The 14754-nt window shown below is 53.3% G+C and overlaps 2 protein-coding genes across 2 annotated transcripts; one reads left to right on the top strand and one right to left on the bottom strand.

Moving 5' to 3' along the window:
• The first annotated feature begins 583 nt into the window (after positions 1-583).
• EEF1AKMT4 (EEF1A lysine methyltransferase 4) lies at positions 584-9731 on the top strand. Its single transcript, XM_010366185.1, has 3 exons — positions 584-871; positions 8456-8739; positions 9266-9731. Exons 1-3 carry the CDS (start codon positions 676-678, stop codon positions 9551-9553), a joined length of 768 nt encoding a protein of 255 aa, XP_010364487.1. The 5' UTR covers positions 584-675; the 3' UTR covers positions 9554-9731.
• Positions 9732-10181: 450 nt separating this feature from the next.
• Positions 10182-12518, bottom strand: CAMK2N2 (calcium/calmodulin dependent protein kinase II inhibitor 2). Its single transcript, XM_010366186.2, has 2 exons — positions 12088-12518; positions 10182-11192 (listed from the first exon to the last, which is right to left on the bottom strand). Exons 1-2 carry the CDS (start codon positions 12254-12256, stop codon positions 11122-11124), a joined length of 240 nt encoding a protein of 79 aa, XP_010364488.1. The 5' UTR covers positions 12257-12518; the 3' UTR covers positions 10182-11121.
• Positions 12519-14754: the final 2236 nt, after the last annotated feature.

Genomic DNA, 14754 nt, shown 5'->3' with positions numbered 1-14754 from the left:
GCGTCCCACCAGGCTAAGCGCCGATCCGGGTAGCCAGTCTTCATTTACTCCACTAAAATGTAATTTTTCCTCTACATTTGTCTCCTCTGATGCACTCCACGCTCCATAGGAGCAGGAACAATGTCTTACTCCTTAGTTTATACCCAGCCCTAGGTACACAGGCGCTAATTTAGAACTAATGTCCAGAAAAGCAACATTCCTGCCTACCTTCCCTACAGTCCCTGAAGCCAACATTCTACTTCGCCTACGCTGGGAACATCTGTGTTCATGCTGTCTCTCCAGGAGGGCAAAGCCCCTGTTCGCGCCCCTACTGCCTCCGCTTAGAGCCTTCCGGATGCTGAGAAAAATGAACCTTTCACTAATTTTCAGACTTCCTAATAGAAGTAATTCACATTGAAAATATGAGAGGACGCAGTGATGAGCCCACGTGAGTCTGACACCATGAGTGCGGCTCTAGGAAGAGTTGGCAGTACAGCCGGAGGATTCAGGGTCTGGACGATGGTTTTCCCAGCCGGAGGATTCTTCAAAGAGCGCTTAGTAAAGGACGGAAGTTCCACGTGTTTGTGTTGAGCAACTGCAGATGGTGGGCGGAGACACCAGGGCCCAGCCTTCTGCATCCTGCCTTCCGTATTGGCTGAAGGGCCGGCGGCTCTGGCGGTCCCCGCGGTTGAGAGCATGGCTTCTCCAGGGGCCGGTAGAGCGCCGCCGGAGTTACCGGAGCGGAACTGCGGGTACCGCGAAGTCCAGTACTGGGATCAGCGCTACCAAGGCGCAGCCGATTCTGCCCCCTACGATTGGTTCGGGGACTTCTCCTCCTTCCGTGCCCTCCTAGAGCCGGAGCTGCGGCCCGAGGACCGTATCCTTGTGTTAGGTGGGTAATCCTGGCGCGACCCCGCCAGATAGAGCTGGCAGGACCGGCGCCGCGCGGGCTTGGCCCGGTCCGCTTTCCTCCCGCCTGTCTACCCTCTTGGAGGACGCCTGAGTTGGGACGCGAGATCCAGCTCCTTCAGAGTCCCGGCTGTATTTAGTCAAGGCAAACAGGAGTAAGAGATTGTCGGTCCCGGGGCCCTCGGGAGGAAGACAGCCTCTCAGGGTTTGAGCGTGGGGGGTACCCAAGAAGACCTTGTCCGGACCCTCGGGAGGCAGACAGTCTTGGGGACCGAATTGCTCAGAGGACCTAGTTCAAGTCCTAGCGCTCATTGACTTGTGTAACTTAAGACAAGTCATGAACCGGTTCTGAGCTTTAGATGCAGTTCTAGAAATGAGACTGCGAGTTCACATCGGAGGCGGCACGCACAGGCACCTCGAGAATAATGCCCAGGGCTTTTCTTTTTGCCCCAGGGCACTGGGAGCCAGAGTCCCCTAGAGAGAGTCCTATCTGAAACTTGGTCCTATGCCTTAGAGAGTGAGAACAGCACCCTCTAAGGGTGGAGGGGAGATTGCCGCCCAGGGTGTTGCGATTCCCCAAAGGGAAGACGTGCTGGAGGAAAGGTAGGGCTCTGGGGTGTTCGGCTGTCCTCTTGAGGTTCTCTCCTACTGTCAACCTTGGAGGCGCTAGTAAAGTTTGAATGAGCAACAGGTTTTCTTCCAATTGTCGTTTTTACTTTGCTCTTTGTAAAAGCCTTTTTGTATGTTTAAGTGACATCTTTAATAAATAAAAGATATATGTAATATAGTACATATGTAAGGTATAAATAACAAATCTAATGTGTGTGTCTATTCCACTCAGTTTGAGAAATAGAACATTACTAGGGATAGAAAAAAAGTATAATTTAGTGGTTAAGAACTTGACTGGGCGCGGTGGCTCACGCCAGTAATCCCAGCACTTTGGGAGGCCGAGGCGGGCGGATCACCTGAGGTCGGGAGTTCGAGATCAGTCTGACCAACATAGAGAAATCCCATCTCTACTAAAAATACAACAAATTAGTTGGGTGTGGTGGCGCATGCCTGTAATCCCAGCTACTGGGGAGGCTAAGGCAGGAGAATCGCTTAAACCTGGGAGGTGGCGGTTGTGGTGAGCCAAGATCGTGCCATTGTACTCCAGCCTGGGCAAGAACAGCAAAACTCCATCTCAAAAACAAAATAAAATAAACAAAAAAAAAGGACCTGGACTGTGGGCTGGGCTCATGGTTCACGGTCCTAATCCCAGCACTTTGGGAGGCCAAGGTGGAAGGATCACTTGAGTGCAGGAGCTCAAGATCAGCCTGGGCAACATAGTGAGATCCCATCTCTACAAAAAATTTAGGCCAGAGTGGTGGCTTATGCTTGTAATCACAACACTTTGGGAGACCAAGGCGGGTGGATCATTTGAGGTCAGGAGTTCAAGACTAGCCTGGCCAACATGGTGAAACCCTGTCTCTACTAAAAATACAAAATTCAGCCAGGTGTGGTGGCACGGGCCTGTAATCCCAGGTACTTGGAAGGCTGAGGCAGGAGAATTGCTTGAGCCCAGGAGGTGAAGGTTGCGGTGAGCCAAGATTGCACCACTCCACTGCAGCCTGGGCAACAGAGTGAGACCCTGTCTCAAAAAAAAAAAAAAATTAAAAATTAGCTGGGCATGGTGGCCCGTGCCTATAGTCCCAGCTACTCAAGAGGCTGAGGCAGGAGGATCCAGGCTGCAGTGAACTGTGATGGCTCCACTGGGCTCCAGCCTAGGTGACAGAATGAGACCCTGTCTCAAAACAAAGCAAAACAAAAAACAAACAAAAAACCATCTTGGACTCTAGAGGCAGTGAATGATGTTTGAATCTTGGCTCAGCTTATACTGGTTGTGTAATCCTGGATAAAATACTTGAATTTCTGTGCTTCCATTTTCTCAACCTTAAAAACATAAGCGTATTTATTAATTGGGCTTTAAGATGATTAAATGAGCATGAAGTATACCTGAAACAATGCCTGGCAAAATGAAAAGTATATTCAAGGTTCTCTGTGTGGTCCTCCTAAAACCCCTTCTCCCCACAAGTAAACACTTTCTTGAATCTGTGATTTTAAACCATTGCACTTATTTATTGATTTACCATGGATCTATGTTTTCTCAAGCTTTAGTGTGTATCAAAATTGCCTGGAGAGCTAGACTGCACTGTGAGATTCTAATTCCAGGGATGGTCTAATGTGGGTCTCAGGAATCTGTATGTTCAACAAGCTTCACAGCAGATTCTTATGCTGGTGATTGGCAGAGTAACACTGCCTTAAAATCTACTTGACTGGTTTTTCACCAAACTGATGCTTTAAAAAAAATCTGCTTGACTGGGAACTATCGTTTTCTGGATAGGAAGGGCAAAAAGTCTAAAAACTAAAAGGGGAATTTCTAGAATCGCCAAGATGTAAGAACAGGACCCACAACTTGGGGAATACTCTACATTACATTCCACCTCAACAAACTTAAGTTGAATGCCTGATAAGAGCCAGAGAACGTGCTGGGCCCTTTCTAACTTACTTAATCCTTATGACAATCCCTAAAGGCAAGTCAAAAGTATTAAGAGACTTACTCCAGGTTAGGGGTCCGTAAACTTTTTTTGAAAATGGCCAAACAAGTAAATAATTTAGGCTTTGCAGGCTACACAGTCTCTTTTACAATGACTCGGTTCTGCTGTTGTAGTGGAGAAGCAGCCACAGATAATACAAAAGTGAATGAAGGCCGGGCGGGATGGCTCACGCCTATAATTCCACCACTTTGGGAGGCTGAGGCGGGTGGATCACCTGGGTCAGGAGTTCCAGAGCAGTCTGCCCACCATGGTGAAACCCTGTCTCTACTAAAAATATAAAAATCAGCTGGGTATGGTGGCAGGCACCCGTATTCCCAGCTACTGCGGAGGCTGAGGCAAGAGAATTGCTTGAACCAGGGAGTCAGAGGTTGCAGTGAGCTGAGATTGTGCCACTGCACTCCAGCCTGGGTGACAGATTGAAACTCCATCTCAAAAAAAAAAAAAAAAAAAAAAAAAGTGAATGAGAATAGCCATGTATCAATATAACTTTACAAAAACAGGTGGGAAGCTACATTTGGCAACCCCTGCCACTCACTGTCTTAGACTGAGTTCCCCAGAAGCAAATCCTGAGATGAGGATTCATGTCCAAGTTACTTGTTAGGAATATGCTCCCAGGAGAATTGGTAAGAGCTAGAGGGAACAGGGAAAGGAAAGAAGCGAAGTTTCCCTGAAGGTTGTTTCAGGCTGAAGAGTCACAGATGTACACCATTAGAAGCAAACACACACCAAAACCTAGGGATATAAAAATTAAAATGGGTAAAAAGACTCCCAGGGCATCTAGTCAGAACACTGACAGTGTCCACTACTGTCATGCAGCAAGTAAGTGGTGAAGCAAGTGTGCTTTGTGACACCACACAGATGGGTGTAGGGAGGCACTTAGAACTCTTAAAACTGGTAAAATGACTGCATTGTGAATTATAGCCTTATGGTTATATTGACATAGCTAACAATGGGATGTCACAACTGAAGGTGAGTGGGCCTCTTGAAAACTGGGAGGCAGTTGAACACAGTGGTTTCAGAGCTCTGGCTCCAGAGCAATAGAGACCTGTGTCCAAATTCTGGCTCTTCCACTGACTATGTGACCTTGAGAAAGTTTCTTACCACTTTCCTCAATTTTCCCATGCAGAAAATGGGAATGGTAATAATACTATCTTTTTTTTTTTTTTGGACAGAGTCTCGTTCTGTTGCCTAGACTGGAGTGCAGTGGTGCAATCTTGGCTTACTGCAACCTCCGCTCCTGGGTTCAAGCGATTCTCCTGCCTCAGTCTCTCAAGTAGCTGGGATTACAGATGCCCACCACCACGCCTGGCTAATTTTTGTAATTTTAGTAGATGGGGTTTCACCATGTTGGTCAGGCTGGTCTGCAACTTCTGACCTCAAGTGATCTACCCGCCTTGGCCTCCCAAAGTGGTGGGATTACAGGCATGAGCCACCGTGCCCAGCCAATAGTATCCTTTATATGGCTCTACTGTGAAAGTAAACTGAAATAATTCTTATAAATGCTTAACATAGTACCTGGTGTTCCATGACTGTTAGCTATTATTATTTTTATTGAAAATGGGAATCAGAGAAGCAGTTTATCCAGGACTCTTCAGAGAACAGAGTACCCTGTTGGAAGACTCGTGTGTCTGGTCCCTATGGCTAAAATATCCTCATAGCAAATGAATATATATGAATGGCTGGCCCCACTTGGCTGTTATTGTGCTTCTCTGATTTGCTGTGCTTGCTTGACTTCATGCTCTGTAGGAATCTTCTTCTTGTTTTTTTTAGAGACAGGGTATTGCTCTGTCCCCAGGCTGGAGTGCAGTGGTGTGATCTTGGCCCACTGCAGCCTCTTGAACTCCTATGCTTAAGCGATCCTTTGGAATCTTTTGATCATAATCAAAAATTAATTTGGAAGCGGCCAGGCGTGGTGGCTCACGCCTGTAATCTCAGCACTTTGAGAGACCGAGGTGGGCAGATCACAAGGTCAGGAGATGGAGACCATCCTGGGTAACACGGTGAAACCCCGTCTCTACTACAAAAAATACAAAAGAAATTAGCCAAGCACCTGTAGCCCCAGCTAACCGGGTGGCTGAGGCAGGAGAATGGAGTGAACCTGGGTGGCGGAGCCTGCAGTGAGCCGAGATCGGGCCACTGGACTCCATCCTGGGCGACAGAGTGAGACTCCGTCTTAAAAAAAAAAAAAAAAAAATTAATTTGGAATCAATTTGACTTCCAATTTAGATTTCCTATAAAGAGAAAAGGGACTGGCCAGAGGATTCAACTCCAGTCTCCATGATGGCTATTTTGCTTGTTATAAGTTAGTAAATTGGCATTCTGGCTTATATTTCAGTCTCTTGGTGTTGAGTTAGGATCCACACAGTTCTGGGCCCTCATGTGATGTATTCTTGGATATGGATCAATTCTCCAAGGCTCTACTTCCCTCAGGCCCCACTTTGGAAGGCAGTGGCTTTCCCAAGCCCCTTCTTACTTGCTGGCCCCAAATCTCTGAGTCAACAGAATCAAAAGTCATTGCTTGTAAGCATGACTGCCCCAGTGGCCAGCTTTTGTTCCCCCTTCACCTTTGGTAAAGTTCTCTTGGAAGATGCCATCCTGTGCTAAGGAGAACAAAGGAAGGAAATCTGGGTTTGTCCACAGTTTGGCAGAGCTCTACAGGTATATGAGGTCAGGTTTGGGGGTAATGAAGGGATTGTGGGTCAGCAAACCCAGTGGGATTTCAACCTGCAACTAAGTCGGGTTCTGCCACCCTTACCCCCATCCCATGTGCTGTATCTACCAGGGCTTTTTGTGGCTTCAACTTTGGGAAGCACGTGTTGGGTTCTCCTAGGCAAGATAGTTTTCCTTGAGCCCCAGGGCTTGAAGAGGAACATGGGAAGGGGCAGCAGGGGAGCAGCCAGTTGCTTCTGGGTATGTTGTCTGGGTGCCAAACCCTGATAGATTAGGGCTATTCCAACTGCTGATCCTGTGATCCTCTTAGGGAGGCAAATGGGGATTAAAGGAAACCTAATCCCAAGAGCTGATGATCCCCAGCCTGGGGCTGTCAAGAACTGTCACTCAGCCCCATTCTCAAGCTGGGACTGGCCATAGGAAGGCCTGGAAGAGGCCACTGGATCTTCTAAGGAAGTCATGCCCTTTGGACTATAGATCCACATCCACTCCTCTCACCTCTATCCCTTCTCCATCCTGACCCTACCCACTTTGGGACTGCTTTCCAGGCACTTCCTACCAGAGTGTTGGGAAGTTGTCAAGACTCTGTTTTTCAAGACTTTGCTTGGTTGTCAGCTCCCTGGAAACTCTTGGCTGACTCGCCTGAGGTGAGGTCCAGACACTCCTGTGTGCTCTCACAGCCTGTCCCTATTGAAACACTCATCATGTTTTGCAGCAACTGTCTGATTACATATTTGTTCCTCCTACTGGAGCAGGAGCTCCTTAGGACAGGGACTTTTATTCATTGGCAGAGCCTAATATGTAGTGCTCAATACATATGTTAAGAATTGCAGCAAGGTGTGGCGGCTCATGCCTATAATTCCAGCACTTTGGGAGGCCGAGGCAGGTGGATCACCTGAGGTCAGGACCAGCCTGACCAACATGGTGAAACACTGTCTCTACTAAAAATACAAAATTACCTGGGCGTGGTGGTGCGTGCCTGTAATCCCAGCGACTCAGGAGGTTGAGGCAGGAGAATTGCTTGAACCCCGGATGCAGAGAGCCAAGATTGCGCCACTGCGCTCCAGCCTGGGCAACAAGAGTGAAACTCCCTCTCAAAAAACAAAACAAAACAAACAAACAATAACAACAAAAAAAATTGCAAGGAAGTAATTGGCTCCACTGTGTGTCCCCAGCTAGTTTCCCCTTCACTTGTTAATTCTGTTTTGGAAAACAAAGTAGAATAACCCCTAACATGAAGCCTTCCCAGGGTTGATACCTTCTAAGGTTTTCTAAGAGGCTGGGGATTAGGATAATGCTAACTTATATCATTATTATGCTACCAATGATGTTGCAGTTAATGATACCAGTATTATCCCCACTTTGAATTTGAGGAAACTGAGGCTCAAAGAGTTGAATGATTTGCCGTGGCTGTGTGACTAGGAATATCAGAACCCTGATCTCTGAACTCCTAACTTTAGAGCTCCTTCAGCTACTCTACAGCTCTTAGTTCTTTTCTTTTCTTTTCTTTTCGAGACGGAGTTTCGCTCTTGTCACCCAGGCTAGAGTGCAATGGCATGATTTTGGCTCACTGCAACCTCCGCCTCCTGGGTTCAAGCGATTCTCCTGCCTCAGCCTCCTCAGCTGGGATTACAGGCATGTGCCACCAAGCCTGGCTAATTTTGTATTTTTAGTAGAGATGGGGTTTCTCCATGTTGGTCAGGCTGGTCTTGAACTCCTGACCTCAGATGAACGCCCTCCTCAGCCTCCCAAAGTGCTGGGATTATAGGCATGAGCCACCGCGCCTGGCCCCTAGTTCTTAGTTCTTAAGTTTAATGCATCACATCTTGCATATGGCCTAGGTATTATTATCTTCATTTTTCTGAATAGGATATCCAAGTTTTAGCCAGGCGTGATGGCACGTGCCTGTAATCCCAGCTCCTCGGAAGGCTGGGGCAGGAGAATCACTTGAACCCAGGAGGCGGAGGTTGCAGTGAGCCAAGATTGTGCCTCTGTACTCCAGCCTGGGTGACATCTCAAAAAAAAAAAAAAAAAAAAAAAAAAAAAAAAAAAAAAAAATCCATGTTTCTAGTATTTAAACAACTTGTCCCAGCCCACACAGCTAGGAGTGAGAGAGCCAGGGTTTGCACCCAGGCCTGTGCGATTCCAAGGCTTGTGCTTTTTCTGCACTCTACCACCTCCTCTCAGTACTGGAGGGTTTGGACTGAGATGAAACGGGGCCAAGAGTGGATAGATATTCAGGGGGAGGTGAGAACCAAAACTAACGTAGCTCTTTCGCCACCCATCCCCTCCCACCCCAGGTTGCGGGAACAGTGCCCTGAGCTACGAGCTGTTCCTCGGAGGCTTCCCTGATGTGACCAGTGTGGACTACTCATCAGTCGTGGTGGCCGCCATGCAGGCTCGCTATGCCCATGTGCCGCAGCTGCACTGGGAGACCATGGATGTGCGGAAGCTGGACTTCCCCAGTGCTTCTTTTGATGTGGTGCTCGAGAAGGGCACGCTGGATGCCCTACTATCTGGGGAACAAGATCCCTGGACCGTGTCCTCTGAAGGTGTCCATACTGTGGACCAAGTGTTGAGTGAGGTGAGGGAGCAACAAGAGAGAAAGGCAGATCAATAGGTGGGGCTGTGGGGTTGAGGTTTCCTGGGACTGGAAGAAATCAGAAGCCAGAAGCATGTTTTGGAGCAAGTAGTGGGTTGCCCTCAGGAGTGTGGCTCTCTGAAGGAAGGGAAGGGTTAAGCGGGGTCGAGATTATAGAGGCGACTGGAATAGCCAGGCTCACAAAGGCTGATGTGTGGCTACCGGGTTGCCATAGGGATGTGGTAGCCAGGTTCCTGATGGGTGACAGAGACTGCCAAGGTGAGCAGTTATAGGAAAGTGGTGCCCCTATACCTGATATCACTCCTATACCCCTCCCTGAATAGAATATAGCCCTAATCCCAAGGAATGGCTGGGGCAGAGAAAGTGGCTCACCCTTTGCCATGGAAAGCCTGAGCTACAGATGTGGGGTGGTTCCTGAGGTTTGACTGGGAGGGCATCTGGAGCAGTACTGACCTTTGAGAACCTGAAGATCCACTTCTCACCAATGGCTTCTGTGTCTGCCTTGCAGGTGAGCCGCGTGCTGGTCCCTGGAGGCCGGTTCATCTCAATGACTTCCGCTGCCCCCCACTTTCGGACCAGACACTATGCCCAAGCCTGTTATGGCTGGTCCCTGAGGCATGCTACCTATGGTAGCGGTTTCCACTTCCATCTCTACCTCATGCACAAGGGCGGGGAGCTCAGTGTGGCCCAGCTGGCTCTGGGGGCCCAAATCCTCTCACCCCCCAGACCTCCCACCTCACCCTGCTTCCTTCAGGATTCAGATCATGAGGACTTCCTTAGTGCCATTCAGCTATGAGGCCAGAGCATGGTCCACCCTTCCTGCCATTCTGCCCTGGGCTCCTCAGGTAGTTGGAATTCCTGACTCAGGACTTGGGGTTGGGTCCAAGGTGCTTACATCCCAGGGGCCTCATGCCTAAGATAGAGGGTGGGAGCGAACCCACATGAACCAATACAGCCCATCTCCAACTAGATCCCAGATTTCTTGCTTCTTTCTTGGGTTCCTCAGTTCTCTCCTGGGTTCCCCAACATCCTCCGCCACCACACCAAGCCAGCAGTGATGCATCCCCTGGGGCAAAGCTCAGTATAACCCCTCTGCACACCAGCCAGCCTGGAGACCTTTCTCCCTGGGGCCTGTTACTGATCCTAATCTAGCCTTGATTTTTCCACAGGAGACTGCAGACTTTGAACCTTGATTGCTTTATGTTTCTCACCCCAGCTCCATCCCCAACACTGGTGACCAGTCCCACCTGGGTTGTATCTGTACCCAAGGAGGCCACATCATAATGATGTTCCCAGGCCAGGCTGGCCTGCCTGTCTTACCTAACAACCATCCCTCACCAGCAACATGCACCTGAGATTCCCAAGTACCTGCCCCCTCTCCCATTTTGGCCTGGCTCCTGAGACCTAAGCAGTGGCCACACACACACAGGGAGGTCTGTGTTTATTCACACACTCCTGGTACAGTGAGGATGGAGGAGCATTTACAAAGGGCACCCCTGGGTTGAGAACATCTCCGGGGCCACAGATGTCATCCAGAGGTGCAGAGCAGTCCCCAGTTGGGTTCCCAGGGGCAAGACGCAGGGGTCCAAGGTAAAATCGGATCTAGGCCCTTGGAAGGTGATACCTTGGGGAGAAGGGGTCTGCCAGAGAGCCTCCTGGGGTCAGGCCTGGGCAGACTGGCCATGTGGTTGGTAACCGTGTTGGGGGGCTTGTCTCACCCCAGCCTCAACACCCATCCTATCTGCCAGGCGCAGAAGAGCGTGGCCGAGACTGAGGGGAGGGCAGGAACCATGAGCAGAGCCAGTAAACAAAGAGTCGGATATAAAAATACAAATGTGCTGAGGAAGTCCCTTAGAAAGAGGCTGAGGCTGGGGTCACGCCAGACAGGGGTGAGGGTGAGGAACGGCCCGGAGGACTGGGCTCAGGTGGGTAGAAAGCTCATGCAAGTACGCAGCCAAACATCCCTGGCCGCTCGCGGTCCGACACCGGCGGCCGCCCGGTCTGCATACCAGACTGGCCTGAGGGGGGCGGGGCAGGGGAGCCGTGCGGGAGGGGGCGGGCAGGGGGCTGGGGGCCGCGGGTCTCCGTGTCCGTTCCGGTGTGCGGGGTGGGGCTGCGGCCCGAGGTTTTAAAGTGCATGAGCGCGGCGGCGGGTTCCGGGCGGGTCCGCGCCGCCGCTACCGCGGCCGCCGTGGTGCTGAAGCGGACAGCTCCGGAGTGCCTGGCGGCGGCGGCCGCACGGCCCTGCAGCCCCCGCCCGCGGGCGCCTGGGCCGGGGCGGGGGGCGCCGGCAGCCGCATCGCCGGCCCGCGCTCCTGGCCGCTGTGAGGCTGGGCCCGGAGCCCGCCGCCCGAGCCGGCACGTCTACACTCCGGACGGCGGCTTCTCCCCCATCCCCTTCAGCACGTCGTCTATCCGGTCATCCTCGATCACCACTGCGCAGGGAGAAAGCGCGTCAGCCGCGCGGCCTCGGGGGGCGGCGGCGAGAATGAGCCCCGCGTCCTAGCGTCCCGCGCAGCTACTGCCCGTGGCCCAGCGACGCCCCTCGGAACCCTGCGCTGCGGTGTCTTCCCCGTCCGAACTCTCCTGGAGACCCAACCCGCCGCCAAGCCTGGGTCCCACAGACCCCCCTCCCCTCCCGATGGCGGAACGCCCCTCTTCCAAAGGCTCCAGCTATTCTTCCTCCCAGTGCGAGCCCTCCTGCCACCTGAGCCTTCCTCCCTCTGAGTTGATCAGAAACCTCTTGCTCATGGAATCCCCCTCTTCAACCCGAACTTCAACAGATCCCCCTCCTCAAATGGGTCTCAAACCGAGTATCCAGCTGGTCCAGCCCTCTCCTCAACCTGAGCCCTCTCGCCGCTGGAACCCCTCTTCCGATCCTGGCACCAACAGAGCTCCCCTCCCCATGCAAACAACCAAGACAAGCGGACCCTCCGCCTCCTCCCCTCTCTTGTTAGACGCCCCTCTCGACCCGAAGGTTCTTCGTATTGTCCACCGACTCAGTATTTGATCCCAAAGAATCAGCCCGTTACCCCGTGTTCCCACTTCCAAGCAGCCCCAAATGCCCCGACCGGCCCCTCCCCCTCGCCCGGGTGCCAGGGCTCTGCTTCCAGAGGTGGCGAGCATCGAATCCGGGGCACCGTGTTCCCGGGAGAATGGAAGAGGGGGACACACACTGCAGCGGGACCCCCCCCTCCAGCCCGGGCCGGAGAGCGGCTGGTGCGCTGGTCTGCGGCAAGAGCTGCGGGCACTTGGCGGGGAACGGCAGCCGGGGGGCGCCCGGCGGAGGGTTTCTGGGTCAGGCGGCGACTCCGGGCCCGGGCCGCGTACCTCGCTTGGCTCGGCCGATCTGGCCCAGCTTGGGGGGTCGCTTGGCCTGGTTGCCCGCGAAGAAGGAGTTGGTGTCCTGCAGGCGGCAGCTGAAGGAGAGGTCGGAGCCCTCGGGGTCTGCGCCGAAGCGGCCCATCTTGTCTTCGCTGTAGGGCAGGATCTCGGACATGGCGGGCGCGGGGTGGGCGCGGGGCGGGAGTGGGACTGCGGCGGGGCGCGGGCGGCGGGCTTGCTGCCGGACCGGCCCTAGCTCAGCAGGGGAGCCGGCGGAAGGATGAAGTCATGCAGCATCCGGGGCTGAGGAGCCAAGCGGGGCCTCCTCCCCCGCGCCTCCGCCTCCCGGGCCGCTGGGCAGGCGGCGGCGGCGGCGGTGGCGGGGACCGGGCGGGGGCGGGGGGCGGGGGTGGCGGCGGCGGCGGCGAGAGCGGAATGACGATGAGCGCCCGACTGCGGCAGAGCACGGCGGGCGGGGCGCGGTAGAGGCGGGGCGGGCACTGGCCAGGGGAAAGAGGCGGGGCCGGGGGCAGGAGCGCACCCAGCTACCCCGGGAGCCGAGGCAGCTGGAGTGGGAGGTTCCCGCACTGTGGCGGGGAATGGCCGGCACGTGGGTCTTGGGGAATAGTACCAGCCAACCCGGCCAGGACCTCGCGGGGAGAGGCGGGACCGGAGGGGGGTGGGATCGAGCCTGGTACTGGAGGAGCTTGGGGGAGGGTCTGACCCCTAGGCTGGAAGAGGCGTGCAAGGGGGACTGGGAGCCGGGGGGCAAAAGCTGACCACGCGCGTTGGGGCGGGAAGGCGGCCGCAGGGCTGGCAATGGAAAACAGGGAGCGGGAAACGCGTGGGGAGGAGACTCGGGCACAGGGTGACTGGGGAAGGCACGAACCCACAGCGCGGGAAGAGCTCGGGCCAGTGGATGGTGCCCTCGCCGCTGGCGCGCTCTTGTACTAGTTGCTCTGCTGGTCTTAAGTAGATATTCAGGGTCTGTGCGTCTCTGACTGCCCGTCTGTGTCTCTGTCTCCGCCTTTGTATGTGTCAGTCCATCTCTAAGTGTCTGTATCTCGGTCTCTGTGCCCCGTATCTCTTTCGCTGTGTTATGGCCTTTGTCTATGCCTGTCCCTTAAGTGTCTTTGCCTTTCTCTATCTATCTCCATTCTTGGCTCCTGTATCTATGTGCCACAGTGTCTCTGTCTCCTGAATCTGGGTATTTCAGTCTCTCCTGGGAGGGGTCTATAGTAACTGGGCCGACGCAGCGCGCACCAGGGCCGACACCCCCAGCCCTAGCCATGTGGCTGGCGCCGAAATGCGGACTCGAAGAGCCCGCCGCGCCCTGCGGCTCTCCCGGCTCCGGAGTGGTGCGCTCGCAGTGTAGGAGGAATGAATGGCGGCGTCGCGGGGGGCGCCCTGGCTGCGGGTGACGCGGGGAAGCTCGGAGCACCTGAGGACGCGGAGCGCGCCAGTGTGTGCCCTGAGGGAGTGCGGTAGAGATGGAGGGTGCCCCCCGCCCTCGTTGCTTGGGACCACGGGTGAGTTCTCGCCTCACCGACGGGAACATGCCCTCTTCTCCTCTTGCCTCCCGCCCCCACAACCCCCGCCCTGGCTGGCCGTCACCCGCGGCGTCACCTGCTTGCCAGCGCGCAGGAGCTCTGGCGCAATCACTGGCCTTGGGGAAGAGGGGGTGTCTTACATGCGGCGACAGTGACGGCAGCGCTGATAAGGGTAATAATCACTCTGTACGTTCATTCCACACTCCAGGCGGACGCGCTTTTCTTCCTTAATCTGGCCAAATCACCAAATCACACAGCTGGTGAGGCTGCCTTGTAGTGGGTCTCCTTCCAACACTTCCTTGCCAGGTGTTAATACCAGGGACACAGGGACAAAGGCAATGGTGGTTGCCCAGGGAACTGGATGGGGAGGGGTATGCCACAGGATGCCTTGATGCCAGCCTCACTCAAGGCCCCAGGCCTGGGGGCCCATCACTGTGAAGCCCTCCTCTGCTCTGTCCTAGTCTCTGGGATGAGGGCCACAGCAGAGGTGGAGGCCCAGCCTGGAGTGAGAGGAGCCCTGAAACTGGAAGGACAATAAAGGCGGAAGATTGGGGTCACTGAAAGAGAATCCAGAAAATTCCACATCTGCTGGAAGTTGTCCAGTAATGGGTTCCAATCCTGACTCCCACTTTCTCAGTGACCTTGAACTGAAGGACCCATAATCATGGTTTTAAAAAATTAATTCGTTTGTACTTAAAACATTTTAGGAGGCCACGTGCAGTGGCTCACGCCTGTAATCCCAGCACTTTGGGAGGCTGAGGTGGGTGGATCACCTGAAGTCAGGAATTAGAGACCAGCCTGACCAACATGGCAAACTCCTTCTCTACTAAAAATAAAAAGTAAAAAGTAAAATTAAAAAAAAAAAAGCCAGGTGTGGCACACACCTGCAGTCCCAGCTACTTGGGAGGCTGAGGCACAAGAATCGCTTGACCTAGGGTGGCAAAGGTGGCAGTTAGTGGAGACTGGGCCCTTGCACTCCAGCCTGGGTGACAGAGTGAGACTCCATCTCAATAAAAGAAAGAAAGAGAGAAAAAGAGAGAGAGAGAGAAAGGAAGGAAAAAATTTGGGGGAAAATTAAGAAAATCACATAACATCTTTTTATTATTATTATTTATTTATTTTT

The sequence above is a fragment of the Rhinopithecus roxellana genome, chromosome 1, assembly GCF_007565055.1.
Source record: "Rhinopithecus roxellana isolate Shanxi Qingling chromosome 1, ASM756505v1, whole genome shotgun sequence".
Lineage (NCBI taxonomy): Eukaryota > Metazoa > Chordata > Mammalia > Primates > Cercopithecidae > Rhinopithecus > Rhinopithecus roxellana.
This window is presented reverse-complemented; position numbering and strand designations above follow the sequence as displayed.

What these genes read in the sequence shown, in the direction of transcription:
- EEF1AKMT4 (XM_010366185.1), top strand. Translation starts at nt 676, where the DNA reads ATGGCTTCTCCAGGGGCCGGTAGAGCGCCGCCGGAGTTACCGGAGCGG. An exon ending in GGACCGTATCCTTGTGTTAG is followed by an intron (nt 872 to 8,455) that starts GTGGGTAATCCT and finishes CTCCCACCCCAG; the next exon opens with GTTGCGGGAACAGTGCCCTG. An exon ending in TGGACCAAGTGTTGAGTGAG is followed by an intron (nt 8,740 to 9,265) that starts GTGAGGGAGCAA and finishes TCTGCCTTGCAG; the next exon opens with GTGAGCCGCGTGCTGGTCCC.
- CAMK2N2 (XM_010366186.2), bottom strand. Translation starts at nt 12,256, where the DNA reads ATGTCCGAGATCCTGCCCTACAGCGAAGACAAGATGGGCCGCTTCGGC. An exon ending in GATCGGCCGAGCCAAGCGAG is followed by an intron (nt 11,193 to 12,087) that starts GTACGCGGCCCG and finishes CTCCCTGCGCAG; the next exon opens with TGGTGATCGAGGATGACCGG.